This window comes from Berghia stephanieae, chromosome 7 (assembly GCF_034508935.2).
Source record: "Berghia stephanieae isolate SIO BIC M18660-M18661 chromosome 7, UCSD_Bste_1.3, whole genome shotgun sequence".
Classification (NCBI taxonomy): Eukaryota; Metazoa; Mollusca; class Gastropoda; order Nudibranchia; family Aeolidiidae; genus Berghia; species Berghia stephanieae.
The window spans coordinates 26,309,352-26,337,139 of record NC_088366.1 but is presented as its reverse complement, the minus strand read 5'-3'; the positions used below and the strand labels follow the sequence as shown (position 1 = coordinate 26,337,139).

The following is a 27,788-nucleotide window of genomic DNA, read 5'->3' as shown; positions in this document are numbered from 1 at the left end:
TTATTATTATTATTATTATTATTATTATTATTATTATTATTATTATTATTATTATTATTATTATTATTATTATTATTATTATTATTATTGTTATACATATCATTGCCGTGTGACAAAGTGTACAATTAGCCAACAACAACAAAAAGAGAGAGAAAAAAAGAGGAAGATTGAGAGAAAAAAAGTGCACATTTAACGCGGAAAAATATATCTACTCTAACAAAAACGATAGAAATATGCTAGAAAAAGCAATGAATTCATTGAAGGGAAATAATATATGTCTAAAATGATAGACAGATCAATTACTATAACGCTTTGAGAGAGAGAGAGAGAGAGAACGAACAAAGGTTTCGATCCCAGAACTGGCGTTAGAGCACTTCTTAAATAATATATATGTATCTCGACATTGAAATGAACTGTCCGATGTTCATTTACTAAAAGTATGGGGAAAGGTGAAATCTATCCAAAGACGTTCGTGTTACCATAATCTTTGTTTCATAATTTTCAATCTGGGGGATACATTTGGATACTGGTCTTAGTCACCTCAACTGGCCTTAGTCACCCCAACTGGCCTAAGTCACCTCCACTGGCCTAAGTCACCCCAACTGGCCTAAGTCACCCAAACTGGCCTTAGTCACCCCAACTGGCCTAAGTCACCCCAACTGGCCTAAGTGATCCCAACTGGCCTGTCACCACAACTGGCCTGTCACCACAACTGGCCTAAGTCACCCCAACTGGCCTAAGTCACCCCAACTGGCCAAAGTCACCCCAACTGGCCTAAGTCACCCCAACTGGCCAAAGTCACCACAACAGGCCTAAGTCATCCCAACTGGCCAAAGTCACCCCAACTGGCCTTAGTCACCCCAACTGGCCTTAGTCACCCCAACTGGCCTGTCACCCAACTGGCCTTAGTCACCCCAACTGGCCAAAGTCACCACAACTGGCCTTAGTCACCCCAACTGGCAAAAGTCACCACAACTGGCCTAAGTCACCACAACTGGCCTAAGTCACCACAACTGGCCTAAGTCACCCCAACTGGCCTTAGTCACCCCAATGGCCTTAGTCACCCCAACTGGCCTAAGTTACCCAACTGGCCTAAGTCACCACAACTGGCCTTAGTCACCCAACTGGCCAAAGTCACCACAACTGGCCTAAGTCACCACAACTGGCCTAAGTCACCACAACTGGCCTAAGTCACCCCAACTGGCCTTAGTCACCCAACTGGCCTTAGTCACCCCAACTGGCCTAAGTTACCCCAACTGGCCTGTCACCCCAACTGGCCTAAGTCAACCCAACTGGCCTAAGTCACCTCAACTGGCCTAAGTCACCCCAACTGGCCTAAGTCACCCCAACTGGCCTAAGTCACCCCAACTGGCCTTAGTCACCCCAACTGGCCTAAGTTACCCAATTGGCCTTAGTCACCCCAACTTTCCTTAGTCACCCAACTGGCCAAAGTCACCACAACTGGCCTAAGTCACCCCAACTGGCCTAAGTCACCCCAACTGGCCTTAGTCACCCCAACTGGCCTTAGTCACCCCAACTGGCCTTAGTCACCCCAACTGGCCTAAGTCACCCCAACTGGCCTAAGTCATCCCAACTGGCTGTCAACCCAACTGGCCTTAGTCACCCCAACTGGCCTTAGTCACCCCAACTGGCCAAAGTCACCACAACAGGCCTAAGTCATCCCAACTGGCCAAAGTCACCACAACTGGCCTAAGTCACCCCAACTGGCTTTAGTCACCCCAACTGGCCTAAGTCACCCCAACTGGCCTTAGTCACCCCAACTGGCCTTAGTCACCCCAACTGGCCTAAGTCACCCCAACTGGCCTAAGTCACCACAACTGGCCTAAGTCACCCCAACTGGCCTTAGTCACCCCAACTGGCCTTAGTCACCCCAACTGGCCTTAGTCACCCAACTGGCCTAAGTTACCCCAACTGGCCTAAGTCACCCCAACTGGCCTAAGTCACCCAACTGGCCTAAGTCACCCCAACTGGCCTAAGTCACCCCAACTGGCCTTAGTCACCCAACTGGCCTTAGTCACCCTAACTGGCTTAAGTCACCACAACTGGCCTAAGTCACCCCAACTGGCCTAAGTCACCACAACTGGCCTTAGTCACCCCAACTGGCCTTAGTCACCCCAACTGGCCTTAGTCACCCCAACTGGCCTAAGTCACCCCAACTGGCCTTAGTCACCCCAACTGGCAAAAGTCACCACAACTGGCCTAAGTCACCCCAACTGGCCTGTCACCCCATTCCACGGTAATCCAAATGCATTAAGAACCAATCTGACAACTCGTAATTCGTCAAATGTTACTACAGTGAATGACATAATCAGTCGGATGGTCAAAAGGTTTGAATTGAGATATTGCCAAGTTTAGCTAGAAGGTCAATATTTATCAAAAATGAGTTCTGGTCATAAACGATTAAATAAAACCGTTTTTTGCACATCTTCGGGAAATATCAAAGCTTAATTTCACTTCTAAATATTTTTCACAGCTAGTCAAGTTGAAAAAGTATGAAATTTGAGAAAAGTTGCTGAATTACCTTTCCCATACACCTGACCATAACTTCATAAAAAATCACCCGATATACTTCAAATAACGATTAAATTGCTCTGGGAGCATGTTCTTTCTGAAAATGCACAATTTTCACCTTCCGACTGATTATGTCATGCACTGACACAAAGGAGGAGAGGACTTTCAAAACCTGCTGAATATGAGTTAACCCTCTCAAGAAATTTTGACACCTTTAAATCTTACGAGAAAGAAAAATTCCAAAATTCAAACCAACCAGGGAATAGTTCTATGAGTTGAGGCAATAAAGACAAGTATTTTCCTCTTTAAGTCACTAAATAAATTACCACCAAAAAATTGCAGTTTTCTCAAAATGATTAAAATACGACTTTGCAAGTTTTGAAAGCTATCTCCTCAAATACATAAAAAAGACAATTATTGAAAAACGCGCTTTTATAGAGCATATCCACTAAATGTGTTCAAAGCTCTTTACAAAGTAAAAAAAAAACCCTCTCCTTCTTAAAAAGAAAATAATAATAAACGTCAGACTTGTATAGTCCATATCAAAACATTTGTCCGTCTTCAAAATCTAAATAGAGGGAAGACAGTCTGCAAAAAGCAAAAAATATTGTATTCTATTTATTCTGGAGGAGGTTGACCAATAAAAACATACTTCGACCACCCTCCATTCTTCCTTCCCCCCCCCCCCCCCCCTCCCCCAACCTCTTTCCCCCAATGTGATGATGCAGTACAGACCCTATCATAGGTCAAACCAAGAGTCGTTCCCTAAGAGAACGAGGCCCCACAGTAAAAATATAAATGCAGGGACGCAATCCAGGAAATCACAGAGCGAGAGATCAAAGAGTTATCTTTCTTGAATTGGGTCGATAAGAGTTTAAAACAAGGAGATGTAGTCATACGAGCGTATGAGAGAGAGAGAGAGAGAGAGAGAGAGAGAGAGAGAGAGAGAGAGAGAGAGAGAGAGAGAGAGAGAGAGAGAGAGAGAGAGAGAGAGAGAGAGAGAGAGAGAGAGAGAGAGGAGAGATTTTTGTTTGGGGGGGGGGGGGGGGGGGGGCTGGCTTCATGTCAGTAAAGAATGTTAATTGGGAGATTATCAGGATTGTGGTCAAAATAGATCAGAGTTTGTTGCTTGGAGTGTCAAATAAAAACTGAAGCAAAATATAGAATAATCACTTTAAATACAGGAGACTGTCATGCAATCGAGAGAGAGAGAGAGAGAGAGACAGAGAGAGAGAGATATATAGAGAGAGAGAGAGAGAGAGAGAGAGAGAGAGAGAGAGAGAGAGAGAGAGGGAGAGAGAGAGAGAAGGAAAGCAGCATAGCAATAAAGGAGCATAATTCATAAAAGTTGTCCCAAATAACTCAAAAACATTATGGCTCTTGTACATAATGTAAAAAAAAATTGAGCAGTACAAAAAATAATAAAACATGTGAAATGCAAGCCATATATAGAGTGAGAGAGAATGAAAGAGAGAGAATGAAAGAGAGAGAGAGAGAGAGAGAGAGATAGAAAGAGAGAGAGAGAGAGAGAGAGAGAGAGAGAGAGGGCGAGAAGAGAGGGATAAAAGAGAGTATAGAAAAGGGGAGAAATTAAGTGAGAGAAAAGAGAGGAATAAAAGATACTCATACATACTATCACACAAACATACACATATACATCCAAAAATATACAATCAAAATATATGACCTAACATCTCATAACAGTAATATGTTGGGGTGATCTCGGTTTGGTTAGACCTTATTGTCTCTCATCACGCTAATCTGTTTTACCCTTACAAATGCTGAGAACAAAAGAGTGAAATTTAATCCAATCTGAATAATTTGTCAGCTTGCATCAAAGCTGCCTTTGATTTTTGATTGCCAAAATATATACAGGGCTGCTATATGGACTTTGTTTCAACTAAATTGCTCAGTTTGTGGTGGACTAAGTGCTATGTATACAATGACTGGTTTGAGTCTACCATATATTTGTAAAATGTTGCAATATTGGACAAGAAACTAAACTTCGGTTAATTGCAACTTCGGTTAATCGAAACATTTTCGCTGATCCCAAGGTGTTGCAATTATCCGGAGTGAAAGGTATTTCAAATTATTACCATATAAATCACATATCACCATGACATAATACTGTTTTGAGGCTATGAGTCACATATTGAAATAGAAAAACACTATGCTTTTATCATCATCCACACACACAAACACAAACGCACACACACAAGCAAAGATGAGTACAAGAAGCATAATAAATAAGTACTCACATTCATCCCTGAACTTGTTCTCTGCGTTGGGTCCACATCGGGCGAGGGTTCGTATTAACTCCACATGGACTTGGTGCTCGTCCCTGTAGGCAGGGTCATCGAAAAACATCTGTAGCTGCATGTAGACTCTGTCGAGAACCTAGAGGAAGGTTAGTGAAATTAAATCAATATGCGCCAAAACTAATATAAAATAGATCTTTTTAAATATTTTTTTTTAAAGGGCTTCTATATAGCACAATGTGCTCAAAGTGCTTTACAAATAAAAAACAATAAATATCAAACACAGAATGTTTCGGCCTCAAAACCATTCTCCAGCCAAAGAAACAGTTAAAACAATACATCACTTAAAATCCAGACTGAAATAACAGATGCACTCAAAATTTGGCTGTGGAGATCCTGGCATGTGCTCTCATTAAAATGATAATGAAACTGTGCCTCATGAGCTCGCTTTATGTTATGGATATCAGCAGATGCTGGCCTCGATGCACATATACTACTCCAAAACCAACGCCAATGCCAATGACCTTTGGAGGACAGTGAAATTTATTACTAGCAACGGAATATAGCTTAGATCTATTTCATGGGGAGCATAAGAAGAAGACGAAGAGGAAGACTTTAAATCCAGACAGATGGTATAAAAAGTATTTGGACTTCTAGTCGGCAAATACAATGGCAAAAAATTTGATTACAGTAAAAAGGGTAGCAAGCAGTGGGTACTGTTGAATTGATGCTATAGAAAAGGGATAAACTCCAGGCTCATTATTGTTGTTTTATTTAACATCAGAGGAAAGAAACGAGGAAACGATGGATATGCAAATGACCAAGGAAGGTGGCAAGTGGTGTTTAATTTTCTGGTGTTTTATTCCTTATTATAAATTTTACAAATGGAAGATGACAAGAAAATTGAAAAAAAAAAAGAAAGTTATATCGAGCTATAAATTTACCTCTCTCATGGTAACGTGTTCAATGACAGCTCCCAAAGATGGAATGGTGGCCACTTTGACTGATCTGGAAAGAGAATGACATAAAAAAAGTCCATAAATACATTCAGTAATTTCCATAGTTTAAACACTGTACACTATGCTAAATAATTTGACGAGTGTTGACCGAAAGGCAACGGTTCAGAGTTCAAAACCACTGTCTGGGTATTGTTTTATAAGGCACAAAACAAATAGTTTCCTCTTAAAGTCAATAAATAAATGACAAAAAATTTAGATTTTCTTTGAATGATGAAAATGGGTCTTAGTTTGTTTACTCATTTCACATTGTCCATCAGAAGAAGAAAAAAAAATTGGTAAAAATTGTAAAGTGATCACAGTATGGAGGGATAAATTGTAGTTTTGTAGGGCACCAAAAATACCAGAGATTTATTTGTAATATGACAAGAAAATTATGAGAAAGAACCTAGTGCTTCAAGCAGACAACAGCAAATGTATGAAGGAAATTCATTTTGTGTCTTGCCATTTTTATGATATTCAAATTGCTACAAATCCGACCTCGATAAAGATAGATTAATTTTAAAAGCCTCATAACCAGCAAAAAAAGGAGCTTTATTACATCATAAAAGTCTCAAAACTTGTAAAAAATATTTGTCATGGGGTATATCAAATTTACCAACTTATTTAATGACCAACACAATAGGAAGAAAAAAAAAAAGCCTAAATTGTAATCAAGAAGAAAAAAAACCCCCAAAAAACTGGCTTCCATTGTACTTTCGAGAAATAAAATATAATTACTTAAATTACTTAAAAATTAATCTTAACTGAAATATAAAGAGAAATTGAGAATTGAGAGTCTGCATAAATACATACAATAGAAATGTCAAGAAAAAAACATTTAGATACTCTCAAATCAATCATTTTCGGAGTGTACACCACTAAATTTATCAAGGAATAAAACCATGGGGAAAAAAATATGATATTTTAGACCCTTAAGAAATGGCAAAATCGTGAGAAAGAATGGAAATTGATCTGTACTTACAGTTGCATATCATTGGCCAGGGTGACCAGGGCTGGAACAACCTTTGAAGACACTAAGACATCGTCCACCCCTTTGATCATCATCTGTCAGGAAATATAAATAGGAAATGGCCAATTTAACTCAATATTGACAGGCTTTCATATTACCCTAAATGAGTCTCTTAAAGAAATTAGGATATCCCCCCCCCCCCCCTTGAGTAAGAAATAAAGGAATTGACAGTTTTAACTATACGTGAGATGCTCTTGAGACATGGTCCACATGTCATTGGAGGCAAATTTTGACAAATGGCTAATAAATTGTGTTATGAGACATTCCAATGACAACTGGTATTTCCCAATAATATGATAAATTTGTTGATATCTGCATACTTTTACTAAATCTTAAAGTAATATTTTCACGTTTAAAATCTGCTGTATATATTAATCATTACATTATTATATTACAATACTTTATAGGCAGGCTTTTAATTAACTCTAAAGCGGTCTTGTAAAGCACTATGGCCCGGAGATTATCCTGGTCTCTGTAGCCATGAATTAATTATATAAAAACCTACCTCAAACAAAGATGCTGACGCAGCCCTAACTGAGGCAGATGTGTGAACGACACCCTCCCATAAAACGGACAGGATCAGTTCATGGTTGGTAGGATTGCACCTTATGGAAACAATATGATAAGTTATAACTCATCATCATCATCATCATCATCATCATCATCATCATCATCATCATCATCATCATCATCATCATCATCATCATCGTCATCATCATCATCATCATCATTATTATCACCATCATAAGCAATGTCATCGCCATCATCATCATCATCATCATCATCATCATCATCATCATCATCATCATCATCATCACTATCATCATCGCCATCATCATCATCATAATTGTCACCACCATAAGCAATGTCATTGTCACCATCATCATCATCATCATCATCATCATCATCATCATCATTACCATCATCATTTGCAGCAGGATCATCATCATTACCATCATCATCGTCATCTGCACACCTATGAAGAGTGGTTATCATCATGAAATATCGCTGAACATTAAAATTTTAAGACACACATCCCCTTACCCCAGTTCCAAAATTGTGGCTTTCAAACTGTCCAGACTGGCTTGGCAGAAGGCCAGAGTCTTTAGGACGGATTTCAAGAATTGATTTAAGTGGCCTTTGTCTTCATCCTGTGGTGGAAACATAATGTAAATGTTGCTGCTCGAAGCTCGAAGAAATAAATAATAATGTGAAATTGAATGTAAGCTTTAATTTAATTACAAAAACAGATCAAATGAACGTTTCGGGTATCCCCTTTATCAACATAACAGGATGAATGAAACACTACAGATGAATGAGATAATGTGGTAATGGCGTTGTTAAGATCATCTCATTCATCTGTTGTGTTTCATTCATCCTGTTTTGTTGATAAAGGGGAAACCCGAAACGTTCATTTGATCTGTTTTTGTAATTAAATTGAAGCTTACATTCAATTTCACATTATTATTTATTCCTGTGGAAACAGGTCAGTTAAATACAAACAAAATGTGACCAACGCCTCAATCTGGTATGATGTTGGAACAAACTAGAGCTTTTATCTAGCGCAATATCCACTTAATGTGCTCAAAGCGCTTTACAAAGTTACAAAGAGTCGCTGACCAACGCAACACGTAACAATTAGTACGAGACATAACACCTGTTAGGCGATATTACAATTTTTTTTCCGACAGAGAGAACACTGTTGATGGCCAGGTACTCATTTTACACCTGAGTACGGTGAGAGAATGTGAGTAAAGAGTCTTTTCCAAGGATTCAACTATGCCCAGAGCGAGTCATACCACAAGACCACATAGCCGCACACTAGACAAACTAGACAAAGTAATTTGAGTGATAAGGTAAAATGATAAAAATTAAAATGTTTAACTTTTTGAGGATGAAGAAACAAAACTTATTCTATTCAATGAAGACATAAACTTTGACTCAAAACTCACAGAATAGGCTTAATTAATAAAAGATGTCTGTGTGCATTATGAAGAAAACATGTAATGAAGATCGTATTATTATAAATCCACACCTTTCTATTATGTTTATTATATTCATTCCAGAAATGTAAAACACTGAAGATTTTCCAGTTTTGTGGACAATAAAGATTTATTTTTCATTATTATTATTATTATTATTATTATTATTATTATTATTATTATTATATTATTATTATTATTATTATTATTATTATTATTATTATTATTATTATTATTATTAATATTATCATTATTATTATCATTATTATTAATATTATTATTATTATTAATATTATTACTATTATTAATATCATTATTATTATTATTTATTATTATTATTATTATTATTATTATTATTATTATTATTATTATTATTATTATTATTATTATTATTATTATTATTATTATCATTATCATTATTATTATTATTATTATTATTATTATTATTATTATTATTATTATTATTATTATTATTATTATTATTATTATTATTATTATTATTAATGTAGGAGTGAGTCAAACATTGAGAATTAAGTTTAACACTTTACTGATGAGCTCAACTGTGTGTGTGTGTGTGTGTGAGAGAGAGAGAGAGAGAGAGAGAGAGAGAGAGAGAGAGAGAGACAGATAGACAGATAGAGAGACAGGAAGATAGACACACAGACAGACAGACAGGAAGACAAAGAAATAATTACCGTTACAAAAGACACCAGCACACCAGCAGCATACACAGGCACAATGCACGTAGTGATGGTCAGATCTCCTTTGTTGACTTGAGTGGCTGGATCAAATGGATGAGAGCAGTTTTGAATATCTAAAAAATCACTTATATAACTTGTAAGAAATCCATGTATTCCATTAACTTTGAAAAATTACTTCATGCAATGTGACTTTCTTCTTTTCTTTTTCATGTCTGACTTACTTACTTATCCGAACCAGCGACCACCTGAGCTCTAGCCCTTCGGTCTTGTGCCATGACGTAGAAGTTAGACGTCTTTGACCAAATATAAGCTAAACTATGTATAAGTAACATACAGTTTCCAATGAGTGTTGAAAAATCCACGTTTATAAAATATTAGGAATTTGACATTTTTTCTCAAATTTATCAAGGGTGACACAACGTTATTATGCCTATCAAGCTTTTAAGAAAGAGGAATTATATACAGGCCTTAAAGAGTCATGATCAATAGAAGTATAGAATAAGTAAAAATGGTGACAAAGGTCAAGGGTTAATGCGTTAAATGGATTGGTATGTCTTCATATGCGGCCAACCACTCTATGACAAAAAGTGAATTGAAAGTTAAAATAATAAGAATAATGAGATATTCGTTTCCCACATTTTAAAGCGTTTCCCACATTTTAAAGACTATGTTCACTTTCCTTAAGTGTCTGATTTAAACTTAAACCTTAGTAACTCTCAGATCTTTAACTATAAATTTAATTTTCAGCAATATGATCAGCCTGACAAAAAATCAAATTGAGATGATGGCTCACACGCATGAGCCATTTTTACTCTTTCACTTGAATGAAAAAAAATAAAGATGACACGCTTCCATGAATATGTACAGAATAATCTTTCAACCGTCTGATTTCAGCAGGTTTTATTCATAATAATAATAATAAGAAGAAGAAGAAGAAGAAGAAGAAGAAGAAGAAGAAGAAGAAGAAGAAGAAGAAGAAGAAGAAGAAGAAGAAGAAGAAGAAGAAGAAGAAGAAGAAGAAGAAGAAGAAGAATAACAATAACAATAATAACAATAATAATAATAATAATAATAAAATAATAATAATAATAATAATAATAATAATAATAATAATAATAATAATATATAATAATAATATAATATAATAATATAATAATAATAATAATAATAATAATATAATAAAATAATAATAATAATAATAATAATAAATAATAAAATAATAATAATAATAATAATAATAATAATAATAATAATAATAATAATAATAATAAATAATAATAATAATCAATAATAATAATAATAATATTATCTTTATTATTTGTCCACGAAGGCAATTTTTCATTAGGTTACAGCATATACATAATATAACCAAACATACATAAATGAAATAAAAAGTGCATAACCACACACACACACACACACACACACACACACACACACACACACACTTACAGACTCATGGTGGCCAAGAGAGCAAATCGAATTTTAATAATCTTGCCCATAGAAAAAAAAATGTGTATGAAAAGGGACCCAAACTTGTAGCTTCCCATATCACAGTGGAATGCCTTAACCATTCAGCTACCTTACTCCCTCACGTATCACACAATATTCGTCAATATCACTGACACTTCCAGAGGTAAAAATGATACTTACCAAAATCTTCTTGTGGAATTTCAATGAGTTCTTCAAATTTTGGCTTCACCTTGAAGAAAGAAAAGTATACAACATAAAGATGTCTTCCCACTATCATTATCATCATAACAATTATTGTTGTAGAGGTTGTCTTTATTGTAGTCACTGTCAACTAAACTTAAATGATTCTGAATAATATATAATTAAAAAAACAAATTAATTAATTAAATTAAATTAAACAAAGCAAAGAACAAAAATTAAGTTTAATCAAAATTGATATCATGCCTGCCTTTCTGACTGTCCTTCAGTAAATAAAAGAATTCAAATCGTAATTGAGTGTAAAAATAAAAATGTCAAATATCTGTGCAACTCAGAAATCTATTGGAATAAAGTGTGTAAAGAGCCTAACCTAATGACACAATAGTAATCAGGAAGTTGGAGGTTCCATCCTCAGTCAAAGCATGTTGATTTTTGTTGGGGGGGGGGGGGGGATGTTTTTCTTATCTTGAGTTTTTCTTTCTACTTTGATTGTCGCTGTTTCATACACACATTTTAAGATCTTTATCTTTCATCAGTGCCTTCAGTTTATTTGTCACCAGGGTCAAAGTAAGTAATAACGGACACCCCCCTTCTTTCACTGACCATCTTCAATATAATTTGATTTCGTTGCAAAATAAAACAATGTAATGAGATGAAAAAATGCCATTATCAACCGTTACTTAATATTGCTTGATTTTGATGGAAGACAAGGCAATGTACTGCAAGGAAATGAAACGAAAACATACGCATACCTTTTTCTGTGTAAAAGTTCTTCCAAACGTCTGACACAATATGTACACATAGTGGGCCAAGGCGTGGACAACTTTAGGCATTGTGAGTCCGATGCCCATTGTCACTTCTAGAAGACGTGGGATCCTGTGGATGACAAAATACAAATATGGTCATGGTGATGTTGGTGATGGTTGAGGAGGTGATTGCCACGGAATTGAAGGTAACAATAATGTTCATTGTGGTTGTGGTGGTGGTTGTAGTGGTGGTGGTGATGATGATATTAATGATGATGATGATGATGATGATGATGATGATGATGATGATGGTGATGATGATGATGATGATGATCAACCTCATCATCATGATCATCAGCATTGTTGTAACTATTATCATTATCATTTGATTATGTTAATCAAAATAGAGGAAGAGAATTCAAGGAGGAGGAAAGCGAGGAGGTAAAGGTAAAGAAGGAGAATCGAAGCATTGTTGTTGTAGAAGGAGGTAAAAATACATACAGATTGTTGACAACCCAGTTCATCTGGTCCCAGGGTTCAAACCACTCTTGGTCCAAGTGTCCCTCAAACTCGGTCACCATCTTGAGCAAGGCTTGGTCACCACCAGCCATTACAGACAGACGAGATAATGGACCGACAGACTCTGGGAATCTGGACACTGTTGAGACGAAAGAGAAAATAACTAAATAAACAGATTTTATTTGCTTTGTTCTATTCTTATATAGGCAGAGTGACGTTGAACCATCATTCAAACCTTCATTACTGATACATGTGTGTGAGAGGGGGGGGGGGGGGAATTAGCAAGAATGTTAATTCTTTTAAGGTGTATTCACTCATAGTGGAAACTTGTTATAAAGATATACATGTAATACATAGCAACACTAATACTTTAATTGCTCCAAAATTGAGTTTAGCGTTTAATTTGTTTTACAATAAACGATTTTTTAAAGTCTCTTTAAACCTGATAAACAAAATATTGAGTTTATGTTGCCTTTTTATTTTGCAAATTTAAATGAGTATGACTGATAAAAAAAATATCACATCAATAAAAACATTCACTTTGAAAGGTTTAAGATTCATACTGCACATTTCCAATGCTTAACCATGTTCAGTGCACCTCATAACGCTTCAATTATTCACACAGGGGAACACATGGAGCCAAACTTCCATTTCATAAAGTGCACATCACTTGTTAAGCAGTTTATTGCACTAACTCTCTTGCAAATGTCCGTCACTGCCTCTATACAATGATATGCATTCAAATCTGAAACAAGTGGAATGATGTGTATAAAGTGCCTTTCCAGTGACACAACGTCAGGGTCAGAGTCTTGCCACCTATTTGGTTAATGACCATGCCAAACATTGCTTGCTTTTGTTGAAAGACAAGAAATTGAGCCCACAATAGTGCACATTTAACCCTGAGTAAGGTGAGAGAATGTGAGTAAAGAGCCTTTTCCAAGGACTCAGCTATGCACTGAGCAAGGTTCGAACCCAGGACCTTCTGATCAATAAGCGAGTTACCACAAGACCACAGAGCCGCACAGATTTCCTTAGGACCAAGCCACATCCATTTTACTGCTTTCTTAAATGTAACTAAAGTTGCTTGGAGACATGACCAAGGTGTGGTCCAGTCACAAAGACAGGGCTTTCTTTATTAATTTTCCTTGTCACGTTTAACTCTTTATCCTCACCCTTGCTCATTTCCGTTCAACGCCAAATTCTTTCAACCTCATTAATGTTTTGCTCTCATGAAAGAAACTTTTAAGTATGACTTACTGAGTCAAATTGCAATGCAGTTATAGTTAGATAAACAAATGAAGAAGTTAAACTTTGAAAATAATTCTGTTTGACATTAAAATTGAATACACCCTAATAAATGTTAGTTATGTCCCAAATCATAGTAGGAAAAAAAACTCATGTAGAGATAGAGCAGAAAGTCGTCAGAGAAAAAATTTAAAAAACTCCCAGCGAACAAGTGCTTCAGTCTTTAACATAAAAAAAAAGAGTCGAAATGTGCCTAGGGGTCAAAACCTAGGTGTTGTATTGAGTGTAAACAAAACACTTGTTCAGGTGTTTTCATGTAAAGGACTAATACCAACAACATACATCCACATGGTTAATTATGTTCCAAGATTATAAAAGATTACAAATGATTATGAATGTGCAAAGGAAAACATGCATCCAGTTTTGTCAAAGTTATTGATACATTTTATGTCTTACTTTTTGATGAAAAAAAAATGATTATGAGTTGTATTTTCAACAACAACAACATAAAATGCTGGATGAAAAGAAATGGAAAAGGATGAACAGCCCAACACTAATGAGGAAAGCTGAGGACAGATCTAGGTGGAGGGACCTTACTGTGAAATTATCTCGAGTCACCTCTATGGCCATCTTGGCCAAGTGAATGAAGGGGTGGATTTGTAAAAATAAATCTCATATTTTAAAAAAATAATATTCACACATGTACACACTAGTGAGCAGTAAAACTGTACAGTAAGGTGATTTAATGTTTTTAATCAGTCTCATCCCGTATTTCAATTTGATTTTAAGGGACTTGTTATTCAATTTAATCTAGATCCAACTGAGGATTCTACTACTGCACACTTTTTTCGCAAATGAGTTCATTTTGTATCCAAAGATGTTAGTATCAATATTACACAAATGCAACCTTCTGTCCTGATATATACCAACATTTCTTTACGTGTATATATGTGTATATATATATATATATATATATATATATATATATATATATATATATATATATATATATATATACATATATATATATATATATATATATATATATATATATATATATATATATATAATATATATATATATATATATATGGGTGTTAGTATAGGGAAAAACCAGAGGGGTGAGTAGATGCGCTTTTACTCCATCATGAATGTTCACATGGGTGGGCAATCAGATAGTTTCTATTCATATTGACCTTTCAACACAGCAGACTATGGGACACGAAAAACAAACAGCCTTTGTGGACATGATAGGAATCAATAATTGATATTGGACATTGAAAGCAAGAGAAAAGATAGAAGATGGTGAATGGGAGAAAGTGAAAGGTGCAGTGTTATTCGTGGTGTACTGCAGTTTGTGTAAAGTTGTAAGCATTAGGATGATTCCATAAAATCACCTGCACATCAAATACCACCTCAGGTTTAATCACCTTCCACAAATGTTAGCTCCACAGCATAAATAGCAACATTATACTGGAAACCACATACATTTGAAATCTATTTTTTTATTAAATTTGACTTACTGAAGATACATAACTAAACTCTAGTCAAATTAATATATTTTTATTAAATCAAATTGATGAAGTCTTTGGAAAAGAGGACAAGATAAAATAAATCATAACTTTGACCCTTGTGACTTTAAAGTCTTCTTCTTCTACTTCTTCTTCTTCTTCGTTATCCCTTATGTTATTTTATGGTCTGAGTGTCTAATTAGAGGCAGAATGTCATTGTCTTCATCAATTCTGTCAGTTTAGCCTGTAGAGGTCAGGTTGATTCAATTTTACTTTCAATTCAATTGTTGACATCTTGTTCAACTCCACCCAAGATCGTTGATTTTGGAGGTGACAAATAACAGGAAGGAATATTCAAGCACAACAAATTATAAATGAGAATAGTGTTGGATTTGGAAAAGTTAAAAAATCGTTCATCTTAAAGAGTTCAAAGGTATGGAAACACTTTTAAGTCATACAAGCACCTTAATTATTTAATGTATTTTGGGGGTTTGGGTTTGTTTTTTGTTTTTTTTTTTTCCCATCCGTAATTCCCTCTACAGATAACTCTCAATATAATTAATGTTGCAATCAGTTTCAGTTATCCATTACACCAACCACAATAAACATATAAACCATGTTTTAGTCATCTGTTATACCAAACACAATGCACCATGTAATCCATGTTTTATGATATCAATCAGAATACATCCAAAAGAAGACAAACTTCAAGCGAAATACATTCAATTTGCGTGCTTCAATACCTGTTTCAAATTTAGAACCTGAAAGTTATTTTTGCATATTAATCATTTATAAAATAGTTTACATCAGTAACCCAATGCATCAAACTGAGGTTGAAGTCAAATTTATCAAACTTACAAAATTCTGAACCTTTTCTTAATTCAAAAACGATACTAATTCTTCTCATTAAATGACTTGAATTTAACTCAATTGTCATAATATTGACATAATTTATTATTTGGTTCACCCAAAAAAAAACAATCATCTTAAAACGAGAAGGGTTACAATTTAAATAAAAAGTCCTTTTAAAAAATATACCAAATAACATTGACATTACATAAATTTATAGTGACTAACAATTAAACAATATTTGCAATTTTCCTGTATAAAATAAGTAAAGCTGTTTTGTTTTTTTAAAAAGGTGATGTTTTATAACGCGCAATATCCAATTCATGTGGACATAGCAATTTACAAGGGGTCCTTAGCCAACAGCAACACTTTTCAAGTAGGATGAGACATGAATTTTTTTTTTTTTTTTTTTTACTCACTTAGACAATACTCTTACCAGCTAGATACTCATTTTACACCCCAAGTTCAATGAAAAAATTCCAATGACTTAACATTGCAAATCCAATAGCTGGACTCGAACCTGGGACCTACACAGGTCACAAACCGAGAGTCAACGGCATAAAGTACTTCCATTTCGTAATTCTGATTGTCTCCTAATCCAACAAAATCCTCCCTCAAGTCGTGCAGATAATCGCGACTGTGAGTGTGGTGAGGACAGATGGAAATGCCTAAGTCTTCATGATGAATTATCTAATAAATAATCAAATTCCATTTGTTTCTCTAAATACTATGAAAAAAATATTTGAGATTTCAAAATGACTTACAATCGACATAGATGTCTTCATCATCAGTGTAAGACTTTGACGCAGGGCAGCTTTCAATAACATTCAAGAACAACATTGGAATTATCTCTTGTAGTGCAGACAACAACAACAGGAAATGGCCCTCGTTTAGAGGAAGGAATGTGGAATTGCTTGATCTCTGAGCCGCCGCAGCACCCTTTAATAAAGAGAAGAAAAAAACATGGGTATTACTCACCACATTTATTATTAAGCCTTGTACTATTTCTGTTGTTAAATTGTTCATAACTAATACCAATATTCTACCAAAGTCTTCAGTCTGTCTGGCAATATGTAAGATTAACCCAGATACTAAAGATACATAACTAACTCTAGTCAAATTAATATATTTTTATTGGGGAAAACAAAAACTGAATCTTAATTTTCAACGTTTTGTCTTTTTAATCAAAATTACCTTTACTCTAAATTCAATTTTTGATGAAAGAATGTCAGATTTGGAGAAGTGTAAAGTTCAATTTTTTTTTCTAGTATGTTTACAAATGATTTAAGGAAGTTTGGCTCACAAAACAGAAAAATCAATTAAAAACAAAAAAAAAACAGAACAGCTCTTTGAAAGTTAAATGTCCAAGAAATACATAACATAAACGTAAAGAATCCAAATCAAATTTGCTTCATTTGTTAAATTTATATTTCAATAACTAACTAACGTGAGCTTTTGTAAAGCACAATATCTCCTGAACATGCCCAAAGCACTTTAAAATTCAATAACTATCCAAATCCTTGTCTACTAGATTACAATAAACAACAGTTCAAAGATTTAATAGCATTAACATGACAACTCATAGAAATAAAATACAGACATCTTGATAACAAACCCGATGATTATCAAAGATTTTATGCAATTTAACTATTTTAACACTAAATAGAAACCAGGATGACTATGGCAAACTACAGCAGAAAATAAAATTAATAAACGATAAGAAATGTCAAGATAAATTAAACACTTCATATTTCTCTGTCAGAAAATATAATTTAAAGTAGTAAAATCTTATTGTAGAATCTTTAGTGTGGATATATCATTAAAATAATGAAAATCATGGTCTCCACCAAAGAGCACAGATGATGTGTCACATGGAAAACATCTACGTAGACAAGGCTTTTAACAGATTTCAACATGTGGAAAAGTGTGACAAAAAATAAAAGGAAAAGAAAACACTCCCATACGAGTTACAAAATGAATGTATGCAACTTTCTTTGATCATTTTTAAGGTTCTCGTGTTATGGAAAAAAATATACCCAACTAGACGTTGGTTGCCGCCCAAAATTCTAATAAAATATTACTTAGAGGCTCTTTACACATTTCAAAAGTCAATGAGCATCAAAGTAAAAGTCAACAGGATAGTGTTTGTGAGTAAAGCACTAGTCCACCTCACAAAAATCTTAGAACTCCATGTTTTTCTTTGAGTGATCACCCTCTGTCTTCTTGTGGTATGGCCAGTAAATTAGTGAATAAGCTTTCTCACACATAATAATTAGTGTCCAGTTTTAGTGACATGTTTTATATTTCAGATTTGAGGAGTAGGGGGAGCAACCTTTCAAAAGTAAAGGGGGTGAAAATTTTGGTGTGCTTTTATTGCATCAAAATGAGTGCTTTCCATACGTGTGAGAAAAAAGTCACCAACTGCATCAATTGGGAATTATATCCGAGTTAACAAGATGAAGAAAAGTGAGTTTACAATCTATTTGAATATTATTAGAATATTTAAGCTTTTCAAACGTTATGACAAAACAAACTTATTCTACTCACTGAAATGATATAATTTAGTTCAAATTCTATAGTCTTAGCTTACAATTCATCAATGTTAAGTGCCGACTCTTCTTAAATATGACTGTTTTGAGATGAATAAGTCACATATCTCCACTATGTGGAGTGCAATACAAAAAGTGGGTTTCTAGAGTTAAGTATAATATACTAATAATTGAATATATTCTTTTCAACCATTTGTCAGTATCAAACTTTTAAGGAAAATCAAACATTTAGACAGAGGTCTCCTTGCTGTATCACACTATGTTTAATGGCTTAATTAAATAAATTAGAATTGGTTATAATGTTATTAAACATTAGATGTCCAAAATCTAGTAAAAGACATAAAAACTCATAGCATCAAAATCTCAAGATGATGTTTAAAGTTAAAGGTGTGAGACTTAATCACTACAAAAGTTGTAAAAAAAAAGGTTAAGTATCAGTACATGAGATTTTCATTCAGCAAGTGTTAGGCGAAGATATATGATTAAATGTAAGCATTTTATACTATTATATAATATGAGGATATTCAAATACACCAAACACACACACACATACACACATACATATACACACACACACACATATATATATACATACACACTTCCGTGTTCTCATAACTTTATTTTTGGAGCACTCCTATTTTTTTTCTAACTGTTTAAAATCATTATTTAGTTTTACATTTATTTTCTTTTTGTTTCTGTATTTGTCAACTTAATCTTAAAAAGAAGGAAAAACATTCCAGTTTACTGCCATCTTCATTTTTTTTCACTTACTTCAAACTAAAAGATACATAATGATAAGAAAATTCCCGCTAATGGCATGCATCTCTTTTACAATGACTATTTACAGAAAGCCTAGTTACACCTAATAAAAACCATAAACCTTCAGTTGGTAAAGATAACAGAAAAAAAATAATAAACATATAATCATTTTGATATTTCTCTTATTAGGACTTCACTCGATTTAAAATACAAGTGTCTAAAGTGAGGTTCATAGATACACTGCCGTTTTATTAAAATACACAGTATGTGCTTTTTGGTTAACATTGCATATCCTGTATTTTTTAAAACAGCAGATGATAAATAAACCAAATGGGACAATCCCTATAAATATCTTTTTCATACAAAAATTTTGTTTTACCACAGAATAAATACAGATGACCAATATAAAAAGGTGATTTTTAACCCCTTCAATTTCTTTTAAATTCTTATTTGTCCTCATATGCTTGAGTGTCAACCTTGTGAAGACTTCAGATGTACATTACTCCCACCAAATCCAAGCATTAGTAACACACTGTATAGCCACCTGGATCAACCCGCTGGTTCGGATAAGTAAGTAAGTTCTCATATCTATCTCCAGCTTTTGTGATCTTGTGATATTGCCTTCGGACTAGTAGGTCCCAGGTTCGAGCCTCCTTCTGAGTAGTGCAAAGTTAGGTCCTTGGAAAAGGCTTTTTACTCATATTCCCTCACCATATTCAGGTGTAAAAAGAGCACCTGGCCATTTACAGCATTATCTTGGTGTTTTAAAAGATGTATATGATGTAGCATTTATATTACTTCAATAACAATAACAGGAATGGGTGTTTTTTGTTTTTTCTTTTCTGGTTTTATCACTTTTCTTTTTTTTTTTAGTATTACTATCTTTCTCCTCAAACAATATTTTGAATGTAATATATTATATTATTGTTATTTATTTTTTAAGAGCTTTTAAGGAACGTTTTGGTCCATTTTAAACACCTATAATTGATATGATATTAATATGCTATACTCTTTCTTTTCATCTTCGTCATACAAATGAAAAGAACACAACTGTAAAAATTAAGTTTCTTCTCCTTTACTGAACAAGGGTATCCCGAAAAGTCTTGACGCCGCTGTTGTATTTTCACAACTATAAAAGATTTGAAATTGAGGAAGGTATCAAAACAAAGATTAGTTTATGTCATTTCTGTTTATCATTTTAAATTTCAGCATAGTTATTGTTCCCATCCACACAGAGGCACATATGAAGCACCAGTGGAAATCACATGGCAAACTTAAACACCATCAAGTCACCTATGCCTGTATTTCTCCATCACTGTCAAAATGTTTCCCCTTGAGGTGTCTCTTAAATCGTAACTCGTAAGGAAAAAGTCACTTGGAGCTAAATGGGATCTGTACATGGAGTGTCCTATGACTTCAAGAAAATTTTCTCTTTCAATGTGATCATTCTCGATATCCCCAATTATATCATATACATTTCTGTATCCCATGATTTCTTAAACGATCATCCAACTCTTCACAATGAAATTCCAAGCCATTGTAAAGTGTCTGAGTGTATTATGCATGATTGGCTTGATTAAGTTCATTAATTTATCAATTTGTTGGGGGGTTTTTTTGTTTGTTGATTTGCTGCAGTTGATGCACTTTGTCGACAAGCCTGGTCGTTAATTTTGGTAGAGAGAGCATCCGTTCCAATATAACACTTAGCCCAACTTTAAACTGTTCAAATACAACACATACATATCCCCATAAACAAGTTTCAGCAGTTCATGAATGTTTTTGGAAGCACATCTCTCTGCATAATTCCTTTTAGTTGATTTCTTTGACTGACATGTTGGAACAGTGGTTCTTTCAAATAAGATAATTTAAAAACAAGAAATAGCAGTTAAATAAAATTAGGTGACATTACAGAAAAAATAAGTTGCCCGAATTTTGATCAAAAGAGGTGTATTTAACACAATCGGAAATATACCCAAAAGGCGTCAAGACTTTTCAGTCAAGCTTAATATAAACTGAATGAATCAGTATCAATGTCAGTGTACAAATTACAGTGCTTTCCTGACAGTGTTTAATGCATGTTTTTATACTCATGATTTCACTTCCACTCATTGGAAAATTAAATAATTAAATTAAACAGTGGTTTAATGTCTATAAATTTGAAATCTTTCCCAGTAGTGTTTTCAATAACAAAAAAAACTGATTAAATTATTGATTACATATTATACAGGACAGACATCAGGGGAAAAATAAGAAATGATACCTATTGATAGCATTGAGGACACTTACCGAATGATGAAGCTGATTTATAAAGAAAAATTAGAAAAAAAGAATACTCTCTTTGCTAAAAGGCTCTTTAAAGTCTAATAGATTTTCTTAACGCTTGACTGACACCTTATCATTATTTTTTTAATCAACATTAAAAATTAACTGATTCTCTTTCAAAATTGATCAAAATTATAATAATAATAATAATAACAATAATAATAATAATAATAATAATAATAATAATATAATAATAATAATAATAATAATAATAATAAATAATAATAATAATAATAATAATAATAATAATAATAATAAATAATAATAATAATAATAATATTAATTAATAATAATTAATTAATAATAATAATAATAATAATAATAATAATAATAATAATAATAATAATAATATAATAATAATAATAATAATAATAATAATAATAATAATAATAATAATAATAACAATGTTCAAGATCTAATCAACATAAATCAACTCAAATCATATATTTAAGATTCAAACGAATTATATCATAAAAGACTAAAAGAGCCATGTGACAGCTAACACCATATCATCATTAACAAATAGGCCAAAAGAACCAGTGACGATCGATGTGCATAATACATACTGGCAGCTGCTTGTACACCATTGAATATATAATATATTTGTATATCAAGTGACTTTGATTATATCATATTGTTTTACCCCAATCTTTGACAAAACTTTTACTCTAGTATAAAAGATTAAACATATAACTATTACAGATCATTTAACGCTGTCCTGTCACAAAAGGACCTGGAAGGAACTTGCTTGTCAAAAGAAACCTAAATTATATTAAATCCAAAACATCAACTTTGTTTAAAAATGTTAACGTAACTTCTTCATTCTTTCATATGGATGTTCAAAAATCAAAGCAGCTGCGGTCGAAATTTAAGCTAAGGACAAAAATTTCAAATTTGGACATAGTTTTGTTTTGAAGATCTACAGAAAATTCTATAAAATATTGATTACTTGTTGTCTATTACGTAAGTGAATCATAAGGATATAATTTTCTTTTAAAAAAGCTTTTTATGTTTCCATATATGAAGATAGGCATTCATTTGAAAACATTGATATATTAATTGATCCAATGGATGATAACTATGTCAATAAAGTTTTACATTAAATAACTATTATTTACATTTAAGTTATAATAAATGCACAAATGTATTGTATGCTTTCCATGTCAACAGCTAAATTTACCTAAACACTTGTCATGATTCATATCTAAGGCATCTAAAATCTGTATGAAAATTAAAATGTTAGTCATTAATTTAAAAGATTTTATAATAAAGACAGAATTATTTTTTATTATTTCACCATTTGAAAACAAACATTCCCTAAAACCCTAAAACTTGTGTTACTTGATATACAAATATATATAATAATCAAAGAAGCCCAGTAGAGCCCGAGAAGCGCCCATAGCAGAAACAAAGGAATTGCCTTAACTGTGTCCTCCAGATTTCTCAGGAGGTTATGGAGAAGGTGGTGCTCCAAGCGTCCCAATTCCTTAGCCCAGGCACCTAGGGCTGGTAGAAAGACATGGAGTGTGGCCTTTTGTACTTTTTCCTTGGAGTCTGTTAAAGCTGTCATCATTAGCTCATAACCCTGGGAATAAAAGTAAAGAAAAGATTATGTTTTCCCAGCCCATATCTCTGAGTGCTCTACAATTTTTTTTATCTCCTGATATTAAAGCAACCTTAATATAAGACATAGAATGTGTCATAAAGTCTATTATAGGTAAAAGTCAAATTTTCAGACAAAAAAAATAATGCTTTACATCATTGATGATGAGAAAAATGGGAATATCGTCAATAAAGCTTATTGCTGGCTTGAATCCAGTGATAATTTAAGTTGTATTGTGAGTATTAGACAAGAGTACCTCTACATCACAGGGACGAAATAAAATCAAATAAAAAATGTGTTTGTCCATTTGATAAGTAAACACTGATATCTACAGCATAGAAATTTGGCAAAACCCGTCGGATGTTATGGGATGGCATGGCTCAGCGGTACGGTCTTTGCTTCATACCCGAAAGGTATTGAATTCGATCACCCCCCGCTTGAGCAAGTCACCTCACTCTAGCTCAATTTGCAGACACCAGGGTTATTCCAATCTTCCCTGGAATAGACCCTAAATAGGAATTTCCTCTATGGATTGAATAAAGGAAATTATATTTATAATTATTATTATTTCTTTTTTTTTTATGTTTCCCAGGCTAGAGTTGAGATAAGAGCGAATAAAGGTGAAAAATCATTATCTGCATGATTTTCTATTTTTCACGTCATTGTTTTTATTATCAATCAACTACATTTTTACAAAAGGGTTTTAAAATTTGAAGATTACATATGGTTTAATTAACTTCAAAATACCTCGAGATTGACCAAAAATCTGTCTCTAAGGTAGCTGATTTCAATTCAGTGCTGAGAACCAAAATTATTACCAAACCCCAACATAATGAATATCAATCTTTTTGACAATTTTTACTCTTTGGAATGCAAGTCAATGTCCATGAATAAAAGGTACCATTGAGTCAGAAAAAACCACTGTGTATATGTATAAACAATACTGAGTACTATGATTAACAATATTCCAACATTCCATTTACTTTCCTGTGTGTCATCAATAAAATCATGCGACTATTGCATTTTTCTTTCAATTTTATATCATAATTTACAATATAAGATAATGAAAAGTCGATATCAATATCTGAAAAAAAAAATAAAATCAAGGTGACATCATAGGGGCAGCGTAGCTCAGCGGTACAGTCTTTGCTTCCTTCCCGAAAGGTACCGAGTTCAATCACCCGCCGCTGCGTTGTGTGGCCTTGAGCAAGTCACCTCACCCTAGCTCACTTTGCGGCGCTGCTCTGCGGCTGATGCCTGGGTTATTCCAGTCTCCCCTTGGAATAGACCCTAAAGACAAATTTCCCCTTGGGGATGAATAAAGGGAATTTTATTTTTTATATTTTTTTATTTTAAGAGTACTAAGACAGCAATCAAACAGCAAGGTGGAAGCCGCAAACAAACAGTATTACATTGGAGTCAAGAAGGGTAAAAAAAAGGGGGAATAGCGTTAAAATCTTTGGTTTGTGTTACAGAAGGGCTTTATTTTTTTATTTTTTTAATATAAATGTGTTGTGTAAGTGCTGTTGAGATTAATGATGTAACTGTATTTCAAACATTATGTAATAATTATTTATGTCTTGTCTTTAAAAGCGAGTTTCTCCGGTTTTTTTTTCATTTTTGACCCCATCCCTTCAAATGTGAATAACTTAGGCCCTAACTAAAATAATTACAAAATTCAAACTGCATTTTGTCCCAGAAATGGTGCCTCTATTCAAATATGTATAATACGGAATCAAATTTTTCCGACACCCGACAGGTCCATACATCTGGGATAGATCAAAAAGCATTTTGTATCACTACCACAGCTTCTGAAAATATAATGCTACTGTAACTGCTCCTGCTGCTGCTACAACTATTACTACTACTACTGCTACTACTACTACTACTACCACTACTCCTACTACTATTACTACTACTACTACCACTACTCCTACTACTACTAACACTACTCCTACTACTACTACTACTACTACTACTACTACTACTACTACTACTACTACTACTACTACTACTACTACCACTACTTCTATTTTTTGTAATATTTTATTTGATTCCATTTTATTTTATTTTTCATAATGCTGGATGCACTTTTTTATCAATCGCAAGCCTTTTATAAAAAATAATTATTGCATTCTTAATTCATGCTTCCTTATTGAGGAGCAAACTATTTCCTGTTCCATTGCTTTTTGTTTATTCGTCTTATCAACGTTATCATCTCATCTCTCATTCGTCTTTATTGTCTCATTCGTCATGTTTTGCTGTCAAAGGGAAAAACCCAACACGTCCACACCATCTGTCTTTTCAAACTACATTGAAGCTTCGATTCCATTTTAATTGTTATTTATTTCTTTTGTAAAAACAGTGTATCAAAACCATAAAGCCAAAGGAGCCTAGGATTCAAATAATCAATTTTTATAAAAAACAGAGTAGGCCCCCATTAACAATTACTTGCTACCATATGAATAGGAACTCATTTTTTGCAGAGCAGTATGAATTTTCTTTGGTGTCAAATGAACTGTGACAAATTTTATCTTGCAGCTTAGTATTATTTCATATACTTTCATACTGGTGTTTTAAAATTATTATGTTTTTATTCTTGAATTATTTTTTTTACAAACCCAATTTTCCAATGAACGAATAAAGCTAATTAATTAATCTATTTTTTATTTGTTTATCATATTGATTCTGAGAATATCAAACAATTGTTACTACCCATTTCAGACAACTGAATTTGAAATAAATTCCAGTTTCACAGGCCTAATGACATTGAAAGACTACTCTATTTGTAAAAAGAAAAAAAAAAAAAACACTGTGACTACCTGCCCGTATTTATCCTCATCCTCCATAAAGCCCATCAGAAGTCCCAAACTTTTGACGACAGCCTCCCTTACATCCTCATCTCTGTCATCGGACATCATCTGCTGCAGCATGGACAATACTAAGGAACTGCGGATTTCAGTCTGGATGGTGAGAGAGAAGAATTCTTTCGTGTTTTGTTTTTATCAAGAGGCATCTTCTCAAAACGGTATTATGTTACGGTAACTGCTGAAAACTGAACTTATGACCCAAAGTATGGGACTTAGTATGAATTTGTATGCTTTGTTGAGGAGAAATAATAGTTTCTTCGGGTGCGAAAAACTTCTAAAATTCATATCCGCTAATTTCAGCTTGGGTGGTGAGAGAGATTTTTTTTTAATGTAACCCATCATCTCAAAGAGTAACTCAGAGTCTGCAAATTAAATTTATGACTAGAATATGGGACCTGGAATGAATTTATAAGCTTTGTTGATGAGATATAATATAATTTATTCAAGTGCGAAAAACGTTTAAAATTCATAAATCTAATCATCTGTTGATTTCAGTCTGTGTGGTGAGAGAGATCTATTTTAAAGCATGGCTCATCGTCTGAAGACGGTATTGTGTCAGGCTAACCCAGATGCTGAAAATTGAACTTCTGACCCAAAATATGGGACTTGGTGTGAATTTATAAGCTTTGTTGAATAGAAATGATATAGTTAGTTCCTTCAAGTGCAAAAAACTGACATTTCATATTTCTGATCATATCATATATCATATCAGTAATATGGCTTTAAAATGGAAAAAAGGATTCCTTAAATGCTCTTTAAACATGAATATTATATTGGACATTACATTTCTTTGAGATAAAAATATCAAAAAGGGAGAAACAGATAACAGATTGGAAGAAAAGAAAAAAGAAAAACAAACAAAAATCATCCATTCTTATTACTGACATATTATGAAAGTGCAGTCATATATGTATTTAAAAAGCAAAAAGTTCTGTATCGAGGGCATTTTTACTTGAAATTAACATTTTGGCACCGGGTTAACCTTGACATTATTGAGTAAATGCATTTGCTGCGTAATTCAGTCCCTTGATTGGTGACAAGATAATTATAACAAGAACCAAAACACCAGGGACTGACCGTTATCTAAGAGTTGTGGCTTGTTCTAATGAGTTTTATGATTTGTGAGTTTCATTCTCTTGTAGAAATCATCAAGCCTTGAGAAATAATGTTTACATCTAAGTTGTCCTTATTGATGCTTGGCATTTAGATAAAATACTCCCAACATCTATCAGTATTACAAGAAGTGCCAAGACATAAAATCATGTGTAATCTTTAACGTTTATAGTCTGATTAACAGAATTTAATGATGATGTTGATGACTATGATGACAATGATGATAATGATGACGATAAATTTGATGACAATGACGATAATTATTATCATTATATGGATGATGATGATGATGATGATGATGATGATGATGATGATGATGATGATGATGATGATGATGATGACAACCACATACTGGCAAGTAAGAAGCAAGGGCACCACAAGCCTCAGCCACCAAAAGCCTCCTCTCCACATACTTGTGTCCTATCTGTGATAGATAATATGATTAAGGAAAGAAATTTAGAAAAAGACATATTTCTGTTTAAATACCTACCTGCCTACTTGAAAATATCAAAATCAGTAACAAACACAAAA

The 27,788-nt window shown here is 33.6% G+C and overlaps 1 protein-coding gene across 3 annotated transcripts in view; it reads right to left on the bottom strand.

The window, feature by feature from the left end:
• The window catches only part of LOC144976963 (RAB11-binding protein RELCH homolog), a 191,635-nt gene that overhangs the window by 150,735 nt on the left and 13,112 nt on the right, over positions 1-27,788 (bottom strand). The window contains exons 12-25 of one of the 3 annotated variants that reach the window (XM_078921614.1): positions 27,610-27,681; positions 26,097-26,237; positions 23,092-23,256; positions 16,806-16,980; positions 15,936-15,953; positions 12,420-12,576; positions 11,925-12,048; positions 11,155-11,203; positions 9,496-9,581; positions 7,863-7,969; positions 7,324-7,423; positions 6,771-6,853; positions 5,735-5,798; positions 4,791-4,929 (exon numbers count right to left, since the gene is read on the bottom strand). In XM_078921614.1, the coding sequence (XP_078777740.1) occupies positions 4,791-4,929; positions 5,735-5,798; positions 6,771-6,853; positions 7,324-7,423; positions 7,863-7,969; positions 9,496-9,581; positions 11,155-11,203; positions 11,925-12,048; positions 12,420-12,576; positions 15,936-15,953; positions 16,806-16,980; positions 23,092-23,256; positions 26,097-26,237; positions 27,610-27,681 (1,480 nt within the window). The remainder of the gene's footprint in view (positions 1-4,790; positions 4,930-5,734; positions 5,799-6,770; positions 6,854-7,323; positions 7,424-7,862; positions 7,970-9,495; positions 9,582-11,154; positions 11,204-11,924; positions 12,049-12,419; positions 12,577-15,935; positions 15,954-16,805; positions 16,981-23,091; positions 23,257-26,096; positions 26,238-27,609; positions 27,682-27,788) is intronic. The other 2 variants (XM_078921615.1, XM_078921616.1) reach the window with 2 other exon arrangements.